The sequence below is a fragment of the Chaetomium fimeti genome (assembly GCF_033439085.1).
Source record: "Chaetomium fimeti strain CBS 168.71 chromosome Unknown B0H64scaffold_7, whole genome shotgun sequence".
NCBI lineage: Eukaryota > Fungi > Ascomycota > Sordariomycetes > Sordariales > Chaetomiaceae > Chaetomium > Chaetomium fimeti.
In genome coordinates this window covers 1,662,321-1,681,847 of record NW_026944335.1, presented here as the reverse complement: position 1 = coordinate 1,681,847, position 19,527 = coordinate 1,662,321, and the positions used below count along the sequence as shown (strand labels likewise).

General features: G+C 56.8%; 5 protein-coding genes across 5 annotated transcripts; 1 reads left to right on the top strand and 4 right to left on the bottom strand.

Annotated features, from left to right (window-relative positions):
- Positions 1-484: 484 nt before the first annotated feature.
- B0H64DRAFT_328082 (DNA replication factor Dna2-domain-containing protein) lies at positions 485-5,559 on the bottom strand (the record flags this gene model as incomplete). Its single annotated transcript, XM_062800819.1, has 6 exons — positions 485-1,584; positions 1,835-1,841; positions 2,165-3,916; positions 3,966-4,061; positions 4,123-5,448; positions 5,515-5,559. 6 exons carry the CDS (start codon positions 5,557-5,559, stop codon positions 485-487), a joined length of 4,326 nt encoding a protein of 1,441 aa, XP_062656099.1.
- Positions 5,560-5,979: 420 nt separating this feature from the next.
- On the top strand, positions 5,980-10,233 carry B0H64DRAFT_365629 (Gryzun, putative trafficking through golgi-domain-containing protein; the record flags this gene model as incomplete). Its single annotated transcript, XM_062801881.1, has 4 exons — positions 5,980-6,498; positions 6,570-8,121; positions 8,183-10,038; positions 10,096-10,233. The coding sequence occupies exons 1-4, from the start codon at positions 6,229-6,231 to the stop codon at positions 10,231-10,233; spliced, it is 3,816 nt and encodes a 1,271-aa protein (XP_062656098.1). The 5' UTR covers positions 5,980-6,228.
- A 679-nt stretch (positions 10,234-10,912) lies between these two features.
- Positions 10,913-14,039, bottom strand: B0H64DRAFT_232004 (uncharacterized protein). Its single transcript, XM_062799734.1, has 2 exons — positions 13,005-14,039; positions 10,913-12,940 (listed from the first exon to the last, which is right to left on the bottom strand). The coding sequence occupies exons 1-2, from the start codon at positions 13,924-13,926 to the stop codon at positions 11,013-11,015; spliced, it is 2,850 nt and encodes a 949-aa protein (XP_062656097.1). The 5' UTR covers positions 13,927-14,039; the 3' UTR covers positions 10,913-11,012.
- A 1,628-nt stretch (positions 14,040-15,667) lies between these two features.
- B0H64DRAFT_231979 (Golgi apparatus membrane protein TVP18) lies at positions 15,668-16,826 on the bottom strand. Its single transcript, XM_062799733.1, has 4 exons — positions 16,625-16,826; positions 16,502-16,517; positions 16,261-16,356; positions 15,668-16,147 (listed from the first exon to the last, which is right to left on the bottom strand). Exons 1-4 carry the CDS (start codon positions 16,659-16,661, stop codon positions 15,847-15,849), a joined length of 450 nt encoding a protein of 149 aa, XP_062656096.1. The 5' UTR covers positions 16,662-16,826; the 3' UTR covers positions 15,668-15,846.
- Positions 16,827-17,608: 782 nt separating this feature from the next.
- Positions 17,609-18,965, bottom strand: B0H64DRAFT_231974 (uncharacterized protein). The gene has a single exon (XM_062799732.1). The coding sequence runs from the start codon at positions 18,610-18,612 to the stop codon at positions 17,743-17,745; it is 870 nt and encodes a 289-aa protein (XP_062656095.1). The 5' UTR covers positions 18,613-18,965; the 3' UTR covers positions 17,609-17,742.
- Positions 18,966-19,527: the final 562 nt, after the last annotated feature.

Sequence of the window (19,527 nt, the reverse complement as noted above, 5' to 3'; positions counted from 1 at the left end):
GAATGTATGAACACTGCAGTTTCGCGTTTATCAGTTTGATTTCTTGCCCTTGCCTTGATCCTTCGTTGCCTTGATCCTTCGCTCATCATGTCCTTCCCCCTTCGTTGTCTTTTCCTCGAGCTTCTTGGCGAAATAAGTGTTCTCAAGAGTGAACTAACGCTAGTGTTGATTCTGAGTAAACGGCACTCGTAGGAACATAAGCCTATACAGACACAGCCTCGCTCATGTCCATGGAACCGACAACTTGATATGGATAGCTCAAACCACCAACTGCAAACAGCATATCTATGATCAACAAATCCGATAAACCCCCAATCCGCGCACAAACTAACCATGCATCCAAACCGGCTTACACGCTGCAGTGTCCAGTAACGCTACCAACATAACCATAGCCCAACCCGTCATAACCTAGGACATATCCATAACCTTTGACCCCGACTAACCATAGACGGGAAACCCAACAACAAACAAACCCACGCCTAACTCAATACCCGCCATCCATCATATCGTTCAAAATATCCCGCAACACCGGCTTACCCCTGAGCATAGCGCGCTCCCCGATCCTCGCCGCCTTTTTCGGTTCCACCGTCCGTCCCTTCTGACTCAACGGCCTATTCTCCTTCCCCTTGACCGCACCACCCCCACCCCCACCAGGGGGAAACAACAACCCCCTTTTCAGGCCAAGCCCCTTAAACCCATCCTCCTCCCCGGCACCAACAACAACGGAAGCACCACCCACCCTCGCCGACGCAGTCACGCTCCCCGTAACCTGCGTCGCACCACCATCCTCCCGAAAGAGATGCGCATCCAACGCGCCGGCATCCAAGTCATAGACCCAGTCCCTGTCCTCCATCAAACGCACAAAGCGCGCCAGCATCTCGCCCTCGCCACACCCGCCCAGGGTGGACCTGCTCCCGACGACGAGCAGCTTGGTCTTGGCGCGGGTGAAGGCGACGTTGATGCGGCGCCAGTCCTTGAGCAGCTCGCCGATGGCGCAGGGCTCGTTGCTGCGCACGAGGCTGAGGATCACGACCGACTTGTCGCGGCCCTGGAAGCGGTCCGCCGTGTGCATCTCCACGTCTTGCGCGGCGGCGGCGGCGGCGGCGCCGCCGGCTGCTGACGAGGCGCGGAGGGTGTGCTTCAGCAGCGCGAGCTGCGAGCGGTAGTGCGTGACCACGCCGACCTCGGACGGCGGGACGCCGACGGCGAGAAGGGCGTCGACGAGCTGCGCGACGACGCGTGCTTCGCACGGGTTGACGATGCGGTTGCCCTTGGCCTGCTCGCGGGAGTGGGGCAGTAGGGCGTCGGTGTTGACGAAGCGCACCCGGGAGCTCGGGTGGACGAGGTCGGCTAGCCAGCAGGCGCCGAGGCGCGATGCAGGGCAGAAGGTGGTTGGGCGGGGTTTGGAAGGGCTGCGGTTTTGTTGAGACTGGGACTGCGAATGGGAGATGAAGGAGGCAGCGTCGAAGTGCCGCGCGCTGAGAGCGCCCATGTTGGGGACGTGCAGTTCAGCGTGGCGGAGGGATTCAGTACCACATTTGAGACGCCCGTTGTAAATGAGGGTGTTGGAGAGGGTCATGATATCTTCAGACATGCGATATTGGTGTTCGAGGTTGACAACAGATTGCGGATGAGTGTCAGACAGAAGCTTAAAGAGAGAAACGTCGAGACCGCCGAGGCGAGCTTCTTCGTTTTGCACGAGCGGAGGCAGCTGGTTGTGGTCGCCCACCAGGACGAACGTTCGTGCCATCCGGATTGGGCCCAGGCAGATTGGGAGCGTGATCTGCGAAGCCTCGTCCACGATGCAGTAGTCGAAAGTGCGCTCGTTGAAGACCGGATGGCTGATTCCCAAGCAGGTTGTCGCCACGACTGGGGTGTCGTGCCAGGCGCGTTGTATCTCCTCAAACGAGTCCTTCCATTCACTGGCTAGCGTCGCGAAGTCCCGTACTTCCGGGTGAACCTTGGCGGGAGCACCCAGCCGTAGGATCGGGATGCTGTCGTCTTTGAGCTTGAGCAGAATATTGTCGACGGCAGTGTGCGTGTACGACGTCAATAGGAGTGTCTTGCCCTGGCCGATCAGAGCCCGGATAATATGAGCAATGGTCGTGGTCTTGCCCGTGCCCGGCATTCCGAGAACCAGGGCGTAGTCCCTGGCGCTCATGACTTTTTCGACCGCGGCCTTCTGGTCAACATTCAAGCTGTCCTTGCCCGGGACGGTATACTGGGTTGGGGTTGTCTTGAACGTCGGCGGAACAAGGTCGACGACTAGCCGGCGAATCTCGGAAGACCCGAAGGGGCCGTCAGCCATAACTTGGACGAGGTTGTTCCGCACCGTAGCCATGCCGTTGCTGAATTCGTCCTTGTCAAGACGGTAACGAATTGGTGCTTCCCTGATTTTGCCCTCACTCTGCTCTGCTTTCGCTCCCTCAGGAGCTACCTCCATGATACTTGCGAACACCTGATTGTCCACGTCGTTGAAACCTGGCTGCCGAATGCGCGCGTTGTGAAGCCGTCGGTCGACAGCGACACTGATTCGTTGTTTCTTGACGGCGGTCACGTAACCTAGCGCGAGTGCGAAGTGACCCTGCTCGTCCGATACCACGATGGGTTCTCCGACAACAAGCTGCGAGTCCAAGAAAGAGAAGCCGGGGGCCGAGTTCCCCTTCATGAAGGTGTAGGAAAAGCGATTGATCTTGAGCTGCTGCTTGTCTTCGGATGCGGAACCTTCCTCAATGATGACGTTGGCGAAACAGCGACCTACCTTCTCACGCTCCGTGCTGACCATAGTCCAAAGTTCCCGACGCAGCTTCTGACTCTCCTTTTCTTCTTTGGTAAGGAGGTCCTCCCACTTCAAGAAGAACTCTCGATGCGTGGGGGTCAGATGCTTGACCACCTCGTCAAACTTCTCGTCCAACCCGCTTGTCTCGCCGTTGCCGCTGTCGGCGAGCTTGTGGTAGGTGAAGCAGGATGTTTGGGCATAGCATTTGGCGCACGCATTCTTGCTTCTCTTCATCGGCGGAAGCTGGACGCTCCGTTCCCGAATGTAACAGGCTAACGTGTTCCGCCGCATGATCAAGTGTCGTAGCTCGGTACGAATAGCGGGAATCCGTAGGGTCTGTGAGGTCTCCGTGTAATACAGGATGCCATAAACAATCTCGATGTCGTATCGATCGGAAAGGAGGAGGTTGTACAGCACGGTCTGAGCTTGGTGGTTCGCTGTAGCGTTCCTTCCAGTCTTGACCTCGAAGGGCACTGTCAAAGTCTGAGATGTTTTGCCGTCCCGCATCGTGATTTGCACGGTGGCATCAATGTTGCCCTTCAGCCCGTACATGGGAGACCAAACATGTTCCTCGACGTCGAGAAGTTTGCTCACACACATATTGACTCGCTCGCTGCCCCTCCCTTGTACAAATGCGCCAGCCTTGGGGCTTGCGGCTACAAAAGCTTGTGCCCAAGTCCGTAGCTCAGGCATCTTGGAGAGTACGTGGGCATGGGCATCTTCGAAGGTGACCTTGATGACGTAGAGATCCTCTATGTGCTTTCGTAGTGTCTTGCTGATAACAGACCCCAGAAAGCCCAAGTCCCAGTTATTCGCCATTAAGGCCTCCTGGAAGATCTCGTGGAGAATGGTGCCGTAAACCAATGGGGGAGACGCCTCGCTGGTGGCTTTCACTCGGTCTTGGAGAACAGCACGGCGCATGCAGGTAATTGAGTCGGCCACGACGGTAGAAGAGACCAGCTGGTCGGGGTGTAGGATGAGGGTATTGTGGTTGTTGTCAATGATACATCTGCCGGAAGGCTCGAAACTTCCGATGATATGGACGTAGGCTCTAGGGCTGGCTTCGGTGTCGTACCAGTCGCCTCTGAGATGGACCGTCTTGACGGCGTTTGTTCTCTCAGCCTGTACAAGGAGGATCTGAGCCGAGTCAGCACGGTACTTTGAGAGAAATAAGAGTCCTTTTCACCTTCTCGGGGTATTCTCGTTCATGTTCATCGAAATAGGAGTTTTCGAGCACATCCGTGATCAAGTACCGCTGGATCGCCTTGGGTTTCTGGCTGGGCTGTCCAATGCTTTAGTGTTTCGTCGTTATTTTTTTCTGCTGGCTACCCTGCGGTACGTACATTGGTCGCGAAGGGTTGAGCGGTTGCCTGTGTAGCTGCTAGGTCGACGGCATCAAAGTCGGCGTCGTCAAAATCATCACCGTATGCAGTATCGTCTACCCAAGCATTGGCTGGCTTCTGTTGCTGCCCATGGAAAGGGTTTTGAGACGCATGCTTTGCCTCCACCTCGGCTACCAACTCTTCGGCCCCGTCAAGAAAGTCATCATCAAAATCACCAAAATCGTCGCCAGCCACCTTGGGCGGGGGAGGAGCTTGATGGTTCAGTTCTTCCGAGGGCGCGACCATAGTAGAGTCGTCTCCCTGTACCGAAATGCTCGCATCAAGCCCCAGCAACGTTTCGTCGTCGAAATCGTCATCCCCGTAATCAGAAGAGGCCTTGTCTCCAAAGGGGATTCCAGCATCGGATTCTTCTGTTCTTACCCCCGTCGACTTCTTGGCCAACGGAGAGCTCCCTTGCGGTCGCCGTGAAGGTGACTGTCTGATGGGGCGCTGGACAGTCGGGGATTCTCTCAATGGCGACCGCTTCTGTGGTGAAGGTGGTTTTAGCTGGGTCGATTTTGACTTGATTTCTCCGTTGACAGTCTCCAATAGGGCCGACACCATGGATGATTTGGAGTCCGGCTGGGTCTTCGCGGTAGCGATATCTCCCATGTCCGCATCAAGGCGCTCAACCTTTCGTCGTTTGGGCCAGTGAGCACCACAGCTGATTGCCTTCCTCAGGGGTCTTTCGCTGCCTAGTGCACCGCCATCCTTGAGACGGGGTGAGGATGAGACCATAAGCTGGGCAAGCAACGGATTTGTCAAGCCGGACGGGCTAGCATTTGCCCCGGGAACAGAAAAGCGATCCCACAGTTCCGTTGCCGGATCGGCACGGGGTGTTTTCAGGACCCGGGCCAGCTTCTTGGAGCCGACGGCAGGGGTGGCATGCTTGGAAGCCGGAGACGATATGGGCGACGAGCTTCTTGCGCGCTTTCGGCCCTTGCGCGGGATCAGCGGGGACATGGCCACGGGATGGTCGGCATTGTGGTCATTGCGCCAGAGGATGCGCTCGCCGGGGGAAAGGTTCTCGTCATCCTTCGGCGCTTCGGGCTTGCTGAGGAGGTCCTGCCACGCGGTGCGGCCGGCCGGCGTCACAGCATTGATAACCTTGTCTGGTGCCGGTGGCGAGGTGTGTTTGGATGTCGCGGTGTCGAGGTCTGCATCGGAGAGCGTCTCGAATTGGAAGGCCTGGAGCTTTGTCTTCGTTTTTGTCGAGACGGGGAAGGGAGGTGGAGGGACGATAGTTCGTGGCGCGGGGTTACTCTTGGATCTCTGCCATTGTGGACGCTGTTGATGCTAGCATTAGCATTTATCAACACCCAAATTCATTGCTGGAAACATGGGTTCTCGGACCTTGGGACCTCTGTTCTGCTCAGAGAAGGACTTTGTAAGAGGCATTGCTCTTTTGGTTGCGCCCGGCGCAGAAATGCAGGTCTATGTACAGTGTACAAACGCGTCTGAATTTGACGATGATCACATCTGGTCGCGGAAATCGAAGGTGACTAGAATACAAGATGGTGCTGGTGTTGAGGGAGCCTGTGTTCTTCGACTGCCCCTGCATTGAAAGGGATTAACAGCCGACAAAAGGTGGGCAGGTGGGAAGTGGACCATTTGGGGGGGGTTTGCCTGGTTCATCAAGCAATTGACAAGGGTCTCAGTGCAGAAGACGCGTAGCGCGTTTATGAGGGTGGGATCGAGGGCAGGAACGCGACTGGTCGCGCCCCACCACCCGGACTGGCAGCCCAGACCGATAAGATAAGCGCTTGAACAGGGGACCGCAAGCTCCGGCACCTTGGGAGCTGCCCTGGGGCTGCATCACCACTTGCTCCACAACACTGCATTGAAGCCTCGAACATCGAACATCGAACCTTGGAAATACGGAATTCCACACCCAACACTCAGACCCGACCGAAAACGCGAAGTCGTAGAAATGCGCTATTATCAGGAGAACTAGCGATACCCTGCAAGAAGACCATCAGTGGCATCCACAGCACAGCGCATATACGAGGGCGATTGGCGGGGTCGGGTTCGAATTCTACAAATAACTTAGACCCATTTAACGACGCCATGGACGAGTATCCTGCCGGCAGTTTGGACCATAGTATCCCATATCTGCTTACATTAGGGACCCGGACGGGCACGCCGTACGATTCCGGGCTGAGTGCCGCCCTCAAGGAACAGGCCGTACTCATCAGATCCGAACTCCCTCCCCTCGAATCCGACCAGGCGCAAGCACTGCTGCGTTACATCCAGGACCGTGATGCCTCCCAAATACCCTGCAATGGAAGAGATGCGTCTGAGAGGAAATACCGGTTTCGGATCAAGTCGGCTGAAAGGGTGGGTGCTTCACCAAACCGCCAGGCGTGTGTGTTTTTGTACCAACCCCATTTCTGACTCGGTCCCGTTAGTCACTTCTTCTACCACCACGCCGTGCCCGCCTCCCTGAAGGTATCGAGTCTCCGCCTCCTTCGGCCGTGCTTCACTCGCCCTACTCCCCTCTAAGTCCTATCTCGTCTCTCTATCCCGACGGTCTCATCGACACGCAATGGATCCGCAAACATCAAGACCTCGTCCCCGCTGTCCTCCTCTGTTGCTACACCCTCACATCCGACCCGAGCCTTGCAACATTATGTGACAACCAGATAAAGACCGATGTGAACAATATCAGAGCGCTCTTGAGCCAGTCCGGTTATAAGACGCGGCTGGCGGTTGTGCTCCTGAGCGACCATGTCTCTCCTTCGTCTTCCATTGATGGCGTCCAGGACCGGTTAGAGATTATTCGCAGGGGCTGTGGTTTGGATTCAAAGGCATTATTCCTCGTTCCCTCGAGCAATTCCCAAGAGGAGCTCGAGCGCGTCGCAGAGAACATGCTTACGACGCTCTATGTGGTGTCCGTCGAGTATTACCGAGATCTTGGGAGGCATTCCCGAAAGAAGAGGGGCAGAGGCATTGTCCCTCAGCCGACAATTCCCCCAACCTCTGGTACCTCACAAACGCTCTCGTTAGCTGGCTGGAACGTTCGGTATGACTTCAAGTCGGCTGTTTTTGCCGAATTCCGCCTGGAAATGGATGTTGCCTTGCGCTCTTATGAGCAAGCCTACGAGAACCTGCTGAGCTCCGAGTTGATGGAGCTCATCCCCAGCTGGAATCCGCGATGGAATGAAGCCAGGTTCCTAGCCGATGTTATCGCCGTGCGCTGTCTGCGGTGCTTATTGTGGAACGCCCAGCACAGTGCAGCCGCCCGGAGGTGGCTTTCTCACCGTGAAAGGATAGCCGACTTCGTTGACCGCAGGGGGAGGGGCACCAACAATTACGGTTGGGAAGCTTGGGAGGCTCGATGGGCCATCGTCATGGCTGATCTCATCGACAAGATCGATATACCGGAGCTTTTCCCTGTCACGCTCAAACTCTACCTCCCGCCAGAGAAGAGCATAATGGGGGAGCGGCTACAGCCTTGGGAATTACTTCATCACCCGGGGTACTGGTACCGTCTTGCCGCGAAACACTTGCAAGCGCGGAAGGCCTTTGCGCATTCGATCCCAGAAGATGACAGGAGATCGCCGAGCGACTCACCCGCCTCCCACGTCGCCAAATCTGCCTTCACATACGACACGTACATGTGCCCTGACCCTTACGAGGAATACCCGTTAGGCCGTCAAGGCGTAAATCATGCCAAGATGATCACTGACTGCTTAATGCGAGCTCGCGCAGAATTCTTGAAGCGACGTCAAACACGTTATGCCGCGGAAGTGTCGTTGGAATGCGCCAGAGAGCTTGCTATGGCTGATGACTGGCAGGGAGTTTTAGAGCTCCTGCGCCCTATGTGGAAAGAATTATCGTTTCGAGCTGAGGGATGGATTGCCATAGCTGAGGAAATCAACTGGGCTCTCAGGACCGCGGCTGCGGAGGTCGGTGACGCCGAGTCGGTGCTCCTCGCCGATTGGGAGCTGCTCTCACGAGGTATGTCTTTCCCATAGGCGGTCCCTTGATCTAAGACCCGAACCGTGTTGACTCGGTGTAGACTTCGCGAAACGCCCGAACTGGCATTACGATATCACGCGATCCCTGGAAGACGTCACGCTCACCTCCAAGCCCAATGTTTCAATCAGGGATGGGCAGCTCGTATCTTTCATGTCCGCCTCCTTCCTCTTTCAAAGTGAGGAGGGAAAGGCCGGGCAAAACGTTCGCGGTCAGCTATCGATCAAATCAAATGCCCACCTGGGGTCGGCGCCCGTCGTTCTCAGCACTGTCTACCTCAGCTTTGACGGCAGCTTGGATGGCATCATTCTACGGCACCACGACAACGGGCGAACAGCGCTGCAAAGTCAGGGTAAAGCGGCCCTGGCCACAGTATCCTTGACTAGGCAGGCGGATGGCGATGGCTCCCAGCCAGCCGCGCCAGCCGAAATTAGTAGCGGCGTCACACTCGTCGGATCTGCCGACTTGACATTGCGGCCGGGCCAGGCTCTTGTTTTCAACATGCAGATACCCCTGCGGGAGCCTGGCGAAACACGCGTAGACTCTCTCACTGTCAATGTTGGGTCTGAGACTTTTGACTTGCGGCAATCGTTGACCTTCCAGGAAAGGGGAAATACTAACCTCTGGTACATCTCTCCCTCCAATACCAAATACGTCGCACATCCCCAACCCCTCGTCGTTCGAGTCCTACCAAGACCTCCCAAAATGGAGGTCAGGTGCCCGGCGTGGAAGGAGCAGTACTATACAGACGAGCCGATGGACCTCGAGTTTGAAGTCGAGAATGGCGAGGACATCGAGGCTCTGGCCAAATTAGACGTGGTTTTATTTGGCGAGAAGCCACCGCTATTTACGACGTCTATCCCCGAGCACGAGGACCAGACATCGTCGAGCATTCGCAGCGAAGAAACTAGGATCTCTGGGGCGCCAATGGGCACCATCGGGAGCCTCAAGTCACTCACTGTCCGCATCCGGCTACCACCGATCGAACGCTCAAGCCGGTACGACTTGACGCTCAAGGTTACCTACTTCCTACCGACCAACCCCGGCACGCCCATATCACAGACTGCCGTCTTTCAGCTCAACGTCGTCAACCCCTTCGAAGCTAACTACGACTTCCTTCCACGAGTCCACCCCGACCCCTGGCCAAGCCTCTTCGATCCCGACAACATTGCCCTCCCCATCACCAGCGATAGCGACGACGTCACTCCCCAGCCCCCCTCCGGCATCTCCCAAGCCTGGTCCCTCGTCACCCGCTACGCCTCCTTCGCCTCGGAACCTCTCCGGGTAACAGATGTCGACATAGTAATCCAACCATCCGCCACATCCCGCTGCGCGACCACCACCAAATACACCAACATCCCCACCTCAGGCGCCGGCCGCCTCGTCAACCCCAAAACGATCGAAGAAGCCACCTTCGACCTCTCGGCTCAAAAGCTCACCGTCGACGACCGCAGCCACGCCCCGCTCGACATATCCCTCATCATCAAATGGACCCGCGCCGACACCCCCACCAACCCAGCAGCCCTAACAACAACAACACCAAACACCACCTCCCTCCCCATCCCACGCTTCACCCTCTTCGGCACCGAACCGCGCGTGCTCGCATCAGTCACCCACCGGCGCCGCCGCGGCGGCGGCAGCGGCAGCCCGCCCACCAGCGCCACCACCACTACCACTCCCTCGGCGCCGGCCATCCCCCTAATCACGCTAACCATCACCATCGAGAACGCCTCCAACCACTTCCTGACCTTTGGCCTCGCCATGGAGCCCAGCGAGGCCTTTGCCTTCTCTGGCCCCAAGCTCACCACCGCCAGCCTGCTGCCTGTTTCGCGCCGCGCGGTTGAGTACAGGCTGCTGCCGTTTGACCTCGCCGCTGCCGCTGCCGCGGGTGGGGATGGGGTTGGGGCTGGGGCTGGGGAGGGTGGTAGTAGTGGTGAGGGTGCGGGGGTGGAGGAGCGGGTGGATGGGTGGTGGATCCGGCCGGGGCTGGTGGTGCGTGATAAATACTTCCAGAAGGTGCTGAGGGTGATCGCGGCTGGGGAGGGGGTGAGGGGGGGGAAGGAGGGGTTTGAGGTTTGGGTTCCGAGGTTTTGAGGTCTGGATTGTGAGGTTAGTTGGAGGGGACGGGGGATAGGTTTTGTTTTTGGGGTGGTGGTAGGGTATGGAATGGGTGGTTTGTTGGTTGGTTGGTTGGTTGGTTGGTTGGCTGGGTAGGGGCAGTGGTGATGGCAGTTAGGGTGTTGTTTGTGTGGAGTTTCTAGAGTTCGAGTTATCTAGGTGCATGTTGTGTTAAATTTGGGAAGGCTTTATCTGATGAGCAGGCATTAAATTATCTGACTCAAGGCAGCGACTACGTTTTGACCATGACCCTCGTCCATCTTGTTGAATGGTAGCTGTTTGCTTAACCTCCCTCCTTCCCATTCGACAGATGGTGGACATTAGACTTGACGGCTTTAGCATGACTAGATGCCACGAAAACAGGAACGAGCACGTATTCTTGACGATATTTGAAGAGGTCTAAAGGGGAAATCGGGCGAGTCCATCCCGGTTATTTCGCAACTAATAATTCAAATGTCCATATTTGTACCGGCATCACCAGCAATTATGACCAATATCCACTATGGCTGTGAAATTGTTCAACAACCAAGAAACTGTAGCTCCCTCCATTTATAGCAATACTCGAATTGATTTGTCTATATTACTGATGACATCGATAACGATAGAAGCGCAAACGAATGGCTTTTTGTCTCGCTGCGGTAGCAAATAGCTTAGACAGAGGAAGAAAGAGGTGAGAAACAACCGCTGGCTAGCCACGCCACCCGCCTAGTCTATCCCTCTTGAACCGTTCACTAAGCCGGCTGAGGTGCCCTGCTTTAATTCTCCTCCACCTTCACGGGCTCCACCTCCTGGTGCCCCTCGTCCTTCTTGATCTCTTCCTTGATTAGGGTTTCGCCGGCCATATTGGTCGCAAGGGACTTGGTCTCTTGCCCCTCCGGCTCCGGTTGGGCGTCCGACCCGGATTCGGGCACAGCCTTGGTCTTGACTTCAGGCTCCGGTTTGGGTTCGGGGTCAGACTTTGCCGCCGCGGGTTCAGGCTTTTCCTCGGCTTCAGACTCAGGTGTAGTTTTTGGCTCTGAAACCTCTTCCTTTTCTGACTCGACCGTGCCCTGCTCGTCTTCCTTTCCTTCCTTCTCTCTAGGAGCGGCGGCAGTGATGGCCCCAGGCGTAACCACGTCCGTCGTCTCCTTGACGGGAGTCTCTTCCGTCTTTGTTTCCTCCGTCTTAGGTTCTTCCACCTTGGATTCCTCCGCTTTAGGTTCCTCTATCTTCACCTCCCCCGCCGCAACCTCGGGTTCAGGTTTGAACTCCGCCTCTGGCCGGGCCTTGTCCACCACCCCCGCACTCAACACGCCCTCGTCCGGATCGATCTCAAAGAAAGTAACCGCCGACACAACCGCAGACGCAACCTGCGACTTCTCCTCCGCCTTCACTTCAGGAGAGGCCACTGCCGCTGCCTTGGTAGCAGGGGCCCTCCGCTGCGGGCCCCTGGCACGCCCCTTGCGCGCATCGGTAAGCGGTACCTTCTCTTTCGGAGCCGGGGCCTGCCCTTCATCCTCCGGTGATGCTTCCTGCTTCGAAGGCGGCGCCTGCGGGCCCAGCTTCAGACGTTTGTTCAGGTCGCTCATGAAGCCGGCCTGCAGGGCGGCAATCTTGGAGCCCATCGGACGGGCGGGCACCGCTGGTTTCTGGCGGGGTGGGGCCGCACCTTCGGCGGGCTCGGGGCCGCCCGGTGTTGGGCTGGCTTTGGCGGGGCGGGCGGGGATTTGTGGTTTCGGGCGGCCCGGGACCGCCGGCTTGTCGTCGGCTGAAGGCTGTCTCGGTTTAGGCCGGCTCGGGATCGCGGGCTTCTCGGCAGGTGAAGGCGCGTCCGGGGATTTTACCTTGGGTTCGGGCCGCCCGGGAACGTTGGGTTTCTGGACGTCTACTGGTGAGGGCGATGGAGCCTCGTCCTGTTGCGGTGTTGAGACCGTGGTCTCTAGGCGCAGGCTTTCCGGCGCATCCTCCCAAACGTCGCGGCTGGGGAAGCGCTGTTGCATGGCTGGGCGGGCGGCAGACTTTTCGGGGGCGGGGTGCTTTTGGTTCTGTGGCCATGGGGCCTTTTGCGTGGCGCGCTTCCCGTGGGATTCCTTCTCGGCGAGCTCTTCCTGGTAACGAGCGAAAGCCTGGACTGGGGTCTCGCCCTCCCTTGGTGGTGGCACAGCGTTCCGGGTTGGTTTCTCTTCCCCGTCCGCGAACTCGGGGGTGGAAACCTCGGCCGTTTGGAGAACACTGCCGGGCGCATCTTCCCAAACATCGGCACTGGGGAATCGATGCGGTTGGGTTGTCCGGTGGTTATCTGTGGTTGTGGGCTTCTTTGCATCTTGATTTTCGTCGTCTTCAAACAGCGGTTCGTACTCTTTCACATCCTCTAGGGGCGTGTGCTGGAGCTCAAACGAGGTCTCCTTGTACAAACTGGTGGGCCGACTCGTCGGACGGGTCGAAGGACTCTCCAATCCGGAGGCGGGCGACTCGGCGGGATTCTTCGCAACGTCGTCGTCAGCTAATATGGGAGCCGTATACGGGTGGTCCACCTCGTCGGCCGTCAGCGACTCCGTCTCACCAGCCATCACAGACCGCCTCCGAGGCTCGTCGATGTAGATGGATGTCGATTTGGGCTCCGGGGACGCTATCCTGGATACCGACTCTTCGAGTGCTTGCCAACCGACCTGTTCGCTGGGCGTGCCGGTATGGTTCTTGGTACCTGAAGAGTACCGCGTTAGCCCTCACGATAAAGAAACCAGGGTTGGCTCGGCACAGTGACTTACTAACACCACCAGAGCCGCGGCTCGCCGTCTCCTTGACAATCTTGTTGAGGTCGTTTTGACTCATAGAATAGTCATTCGGGCGGTCGTAATGGTGCGGCATGTGTTCCTTCTTCAGAAGATCTGGGTGCTTTTCATAGTAGGCCTTCTCGAGCTTATCTTGTGGTGCCGCGCCGTGACCATGCAAGCCGTAGCTGCCAGGCGGTGGGTTTCCATGTGCAGATGTCTTCCGAACATGCCTGCCCTTAGAGCCCTCGGACGTTGAGGGGGCGGGCGAGGGAGCCTGGACGTCGCCGGCATTTCTGTACATGGGCACCTGCTGACCGATTTCGGGAATCCCCTGCTCATCGTCGATATCTCTCTCGGTCCCAGACAGCTGACTGGCGGTACTCGCTTTCTTCTTGAGGCTGCGGTTTGACGGCAAGGCGGGGGTCGAGTCCTCGGCGCTGCTCGCGCGTCCGATGCCAAACGAGGCGGCCCGCTCACTGTCGGTGCGGGTAACGGCTTGAACCCGCTGCTTTGCACTGGACGCAGGCAAGGACGGCTTGGGGGCGTGAAGTTTGAGGTCTTCAGCCACAGTCCGAGTTTGCTCAGGATCGGCGCTCGTATCCTCGGAGGATCTTGTCTCATCGGCTATGGCAGCGTATTCCTTGCCCTCCTCGCCGACGGACGGCAGTTCAACCGAGTTGGGGCGGTGGATGGGCTCGTCATCGTGGGTACCAAGAGGGCCGAGATTCGATGGCTTGGGGGACTTGCTGAGGAAGCCGGGCTCGTTCAAGGGTGACGGTGCGAAACGGTCGGGATTCGGGCTGACGGAGCGCAAGCGCCGGTTCGTGGGGCGGGGAGGGATCATCGGGGTCAAGGTCTGGTCTTGAGCCTTGGACGGTCTCGGGGGTATGACTGGGGGTTTTGTTGTAGCAGGCATGGTGGGCAAGAAGGTGGAAGTCGACTGATTTGACTATGGAGATAGGTAATGGAGACGATTGCGGCTGCCGTGGCTAACTGCCTAGGTAGATATGTGGTGATAAGGTAGGTCGAAGGTGGGGAGGAAGGCACAGGAGGCAGGTCTCGAATGTCTAAATTGACAGGCTCTAATTCTGGTTAGCTGCCGCACAACAATCAACAAAAAGATACGTGAGAGGCTGTGCGGGCGGCAATGCGAGATAAGGCCTCTTCGCCGTTGAAGCCCCCGGGTCTTGGGCGGTAACACCAAGGTCGATTCCGGCTTGTTTTAGTTATCAGGTGCAGCTGATAACGGCAAAACACCAGACTGGGGCGGCTGGCGGCCGGCAAGGTGCGCCAGATATGGACCCGGTACGGATTGCCATGATAGTCACCGCTGGCTGTCATAATTCTTTTGGACAGGGTAGACTTCCGTTCTTGCAAGGGGAGGGACAGTGGCAGGTATCATGTAGGTTGGCGGCGTACTTACCAGCAGTAGAGGGGGTCTGAAAAGGCAGCCTGTATGTAACTTAGGGAGTGATAGTCAGAGTTTAGTATAGAAGAAACGGAAAAATCCAACAATAACAAAAACAAAGGCGGCAAAATCCAATTGCGTGTTCAGGCTCAAAAATCATGGACTGTTGGTGGTTTGCCGTGGTCCTGAAGCTGATGATGAAACTGGGTTGCGATCAGGGAGACAGGCCCGAGCTCATCGCTTATTATACCGCTCAGCATCCGCTTTTTCGTCATCAGCTCGAAGACAAATGGCTCCGTTTGGACTGTGCGAGTGTCCTGATGGACCCTTGCGAACATGATCCGCTGCTCCAATACCAGTGAATGCCTCATTGTCGTCCCGTCTCAACAGGGGTTCTCCCACATCTTGGGGCCCAGAACACTGGCAGCTGATCCAGTTGCAGCTGCACGCAGCAAGGAAAAGGCGGGGACCACACTGTGCGGGATGATGATACCTCCGGACCTACATAGCAGTTACATTGGAGCTCAAAGCTATCTACCTAGATATTCCATGGGAGCTCACAAAGTCTTTAACTCGGCCTGACGTGAGAGTAGCTATAGGTAGAAGATTTCCCCAACATATAACAAAACGACGAGCTCGTCCCCACGATGTAGAGAGCGAAGGGCAGAAGCTGCACACTGTGCGCCGCCGTTACCCCCACCATCTCCACCGCCAACTTCGGGGTCGGGTGCCAAGGTGTCGTTTTCGATCTTGGGACAAATGGCAACAGTATTTCCTCGGCTAGCTGTGAGGCCAGGGTGTTATGACGACGGCGCTATCGACTTCAGGACTCGAACTAAGAGATTGGACTGTTAGAGACCCGTCACGAGGAGTTGCAGGATTATGCATAAAATGGCGGGGCATCCGACACGGCGGGGTCTGATCAGCTTCGAGGGTCCAACACGTAAGCTTCCATTGTTGAGGTAGATACCTAGGTACCTTAGTAGGGAGCTCGAAAAACAAGAAGGGGACCGACTAGCAACGGCAAAAGCCAACAGATATCTCAACGAGAGAAAAGCCCCTTGTCTCATTAAAGGAAGCCATAGACGCCATAGAACCCCCTTCCTTTTTAACAAATACAAAACATGGATAACCGACACACAAAATCATGCTGTCGTCTCATTGTCTCTCGTTGTCCCTACGCAGCTCGCGCGCAGCTCATCACCCCGCCTCTTCCCTCCTCACTCACTGTAGCCAGCCGCTGGTAAGAAAGGCGAAGAAAGGCACCAGGCCCTCCATCATCTGCCTCCTCGCCTTTCCCCCCTAGGCCTCGCCTCTGTCCCACCCTGTAACCAACCAACCACTCCCCATCCTCACCCCCGTCCCTCCCCTCCCCTTAAAAACCCGCAACGAACCGAGCCGAGTGTCACACACACATAAAACCCCCGCTCATACGATCATCTGGGCGACGCCGGCGCCGCCGAGGGTCTTGCTGCCGACGAAGGCCTGGCCCTTGATGCCGGCGAGGAGGTAGCAGATGCCCGTGAGGGAGAGGAAGACGGCGGCGGCGATGAGCGAGGTGGCGCGGTCGATGAGGGTCAGCCACTGCACGACGGCCATGATGGCGTAGGCGGCCGCGCGCATGTAGTTGGTCGTGATCTTGCGGATCGCGTTGTCGAACTTGGACGACGTCGGGCAGATGCGCAGCAGCAGCGGCACCTCGATGAAGAGGATCACGAAGGAGGAGGCTCTGTTTTTGGGGGGGGAGGTGGTGGTGTGGTTAGCCGGGGGGGTTGGTTTCTTGCGGGGTGGTGGGGTGGATGGGAGGGGGAGGGGGAGGGGGAGGAGGGGTGTTGGACGTACAGGCATACTGCGCTGAGGATGATGATCAGCACGCGGAGGGTGAAGAGGTTCGCGATGCCGAGCGCGAAGCAGAGGATCATGGTGAGGATACCGAGCCTGTATGCGCCATGTAATGGTTAGCCACTAAGTCTACGGCGGCATTCAAAGCTCTGTTGATGGCCTGTGCCGGTGGTATGGGGATGGTGTCGCGCCCGTCGCGGGCGGGTGCTTCGAGTCGCGTGATAACGAGGAGGGTGCTCACCATTGCCCGTAGATACCTGCAATGAAGCGAGTCAGCAACCCATTTCATAACAAAAGTTCCCAGCCCGGTGTCGGTGTGCTCCCGAGCTGAACTGATCCCGGAAGAGATACGGCGGGGACATACTGAAGTTGCGCGTCGCGAATTCCTCCTTCAACGTCATCTTGCCGGTGCTCTGGGAAGGATGTCCTCCGACCAAACAAATCCGGGGCGTTCGATAAACCGGCCTGTTCCTGGTATCTCAGGTCTGGCAGCGATCACTAGCCTGCGGTCGACAGTCGAGTCTCCCGAAGCGATTCCCGTCGCGCGAGTGCTGTGACTGCCCGGTGATGTTGATGTTGATAGTCTGCTCGATGCGATGCGATGCGATGCGCTGCGATGCACGAGTGCCTACTGTGGTTGCCGCGCAAGAACACAATCAATGGAATCGATCGATCGGGATCTAATTAACGGTGGCTCCGGGCTTTGTCTCGCAGGGGTCCTGTCAAAGGAAGCTAGATGCTGAGGTTTTGGTTAAAGCAACACAGTCGCTTGTCGTTGTTGCTTGTTGGCCCAAAATATTCGCCCGGTTCTTTCGTTCGATAGGTAACGTAAGCTCCCCCAAAAAGGCCAGCAGCAATGGAAACACAGTGACACAGTACTTCCATGGTAACATGTTGTCCATTTTGGCGGCCGAGCAGGCCGGATGGGTGGGGATCTCGCCAAGTGGGGCTGTGCTGAAACGGCGCTGACGATTGGTTCCCTGGTTGCTTCCTCAACCCACAACCCAACGGTCTTGCGCGTTTGCGGTCGGAAGTCGGAACTCGGAAGGAAGGGACGCGCCATGGTGAGCTGCTAAGCCCTGCCTGCGCTTGACTTCCAGGCTGTTTCTCAGGTCGACTTTCCATGCTTGTACTTGGTAATACCGTCTCATCTCATGATCAATAAAGTCACTAGGAGGTGCCTAGAGCTGGTCAGCAGCAGCTTCTTTATCGATGGGCTCACAGATCACCCCGTAATTGCTCACGTTCAACAGTTTGATTCCCCTAGAACAAGGAGATTAATCAATAATTATTGGGAACTCGACGAATGTTGAGCGGGAGGCCACCCCACGCGCGCCCGACAGGTTGTGTTTATTCCCGGGCAAAAAACAAACAGCTTGTGACACCTACGAAGTACAACGAGCGATCAGTTGGGGATTCAGTCCCTTCACCCACAACACGTCCGGGGAGCAAGAGTATTCCAGCTTGGCTTCCCCCACAACTTCACTCACCGTACATACAATGCTTCTTGTCGTTTTCGAAGAGCCACCGCCCGTCCAGCAAGCCGAACACAATGTCTAGCCTGTAGAGCCAGGTGGTGAACTCGACGAGAGCGAATAAACCACCCACACGCAAGAGGCGCTGCGAGTTGGAGCAGGACACGGCGAGGCTCTTGGAGGCGTGGATGCAGTTGGTCGACATCACCCCGTCGAACCGGTCCTGGAGTTGCTGGGGCGGCGCGTTCCCATGTCGAGAACGGGGTACTCGATGTAGTCCGCCGGGAAGTGTTTCGTGTCGGTTCTTAGCCGCCGCCGACAAAAAAAGAAAAAAAAGAACCCCAAGACGTCGGTAACAACGTACTCGAACAGGATGCCGGCCTCCATGAGCATGTCGAACACGAACTACGTCGTGCCGCCTAGCCTGGCGCCCACCTTGAGGATCTCGATGCTGCGGTTCTGCTCGCGGGATATCCGGGAGAAGACGCTCTGGAGGAGTGTTACAGGGAGCCTGGAGGCGACCACCGGCATGGGGGCATGTTTGGTGTAGGAGTCCTGCACCAAGCACTTGCTCTTGCCGAACAGCAGCAGCCTGATGGGGTCCGCCTCGCCCCGGCCGCGAGGCATTCCGCAAACTGCCAACCCGTGACATGGAAAAGGCGGTGCGTGTTCGCATGCAGGGGGTGCTCCCGGATGAGCTTCTCATACGTAGATGGGCCCGACTGGCGTTATGCCGACCGGTGTGACCGTGCGTACCGACGCAGCGGTCGCCACCCTGGTGATCCGCAAAGCCGCCATTCCCGGGGATATCAAAGACAGCCCCGCGAGGTGGGTTTGATGAAAGGCCAAGTGCTACGGTCGATGATACTCTCAACATCCACGAGACCTCCGGGCTGATAAACTCTGAGAGAACGGGGATGAACAGTTACTCGCCGTTCCAGACTTCCTTTCCACTTCAGCGCCACTGGCGCCGTCTCGAAAGAGTGTAAGTAGCAGGGAGCTTGATTCCGGTGCGATCTTTTACCATCTCAAGCACGTTCATAATCGCCAGAGGGTCCAGGGAAAGGTCCATGAAAACGACTCCAACATCGGTAACATCATATCCGCGTCCGGTTTCGCTCGTGATAACGCCACATAACTAGGGTTTTGGGAATTTCCGCCCAGAGGAAGTTTTCCGCACTCGAGGCTTGTCGTTGAATGGTCAGTGGATCATTGTGATGAAAAGACTTGTGAACCGGGGTCAGGGATAGTATCCCCCACGTTTGTTTTCCCCCATCCTTTTTTTTATTTAGTTTACCCGACCATATTTTCGCCTTTCTTTTCTCTTATTGAATCTCTCTCCTCGCCCTATTTGGAACAAGCCACCTTCAATCACTGAGCTGAGAGCGGAGCGAGAAACATTTCAGCCGGGGATCAGCACCCAACAAGAAATCGGGGATCGACGGGGCAGGGTCTTTTTATTCGTAGTCCCTTTTTTCGACCACGTTTGTACCAGTACATGGCAGGGACACACCATCTGAGACATTCCACAGCGGTGCTTTTGACCGCTTTCTGTCTCACAATATTTGGACGATCCGTTGTTTTATGGCATAGTGACTGCCATGTGTAACTTGTCAAGTTGTCGCGATAACCAGGTAAAAATATTCCTTGCCGTGGGCGAGCTAATCAGCTGTGAGGCTATCAATGCCGCCGGGAGGACGCGAGGATCAACATGCCTCAAAAGAGGTGATTCCGTGAATATGCATGTAGCACTCTTGACCGGGGGCGAGTGACCACTCGAGATAAAAACCAC

Coding starts and splice junctions, on each gene's coding strand:
- B0H64DRAFT_231974 (XM_062799732.1), bottom strand. CDS start 18,612: ATGTTGAGAGTATCATCGACCGTAGCACTTGGCCTTTCATCAAACCCA.
- B0H64DRAFT_232004 (XM_062799734.1), bottom strand. CDS start 13,926: ATGCCTGCTACAACAAAACCCCCAGTCATACCCCCGAGACCGTCCAAG. Junction 12,941..13,004: donor CCGCGGCTCTGGTGGTGTTA/GTAAGTCACTGT, acceptor GGTACTCTTCAG/GTACCAAGAACCATACCGGC.
- B0H64DRAFT_231979 (XM_062799733.1), bottom strand. CDS start 16,661: ATGACGTTGAAGGAGGAATTCGCGACGCGCAACTTCA. Junction 16,148..16,260: donor ATCCTCAGCGCAGTATGCCT/GTACGTCCAACA, acceptor CCCCAAAAACAG/AGCCTCCTCCTTCGTGATCC.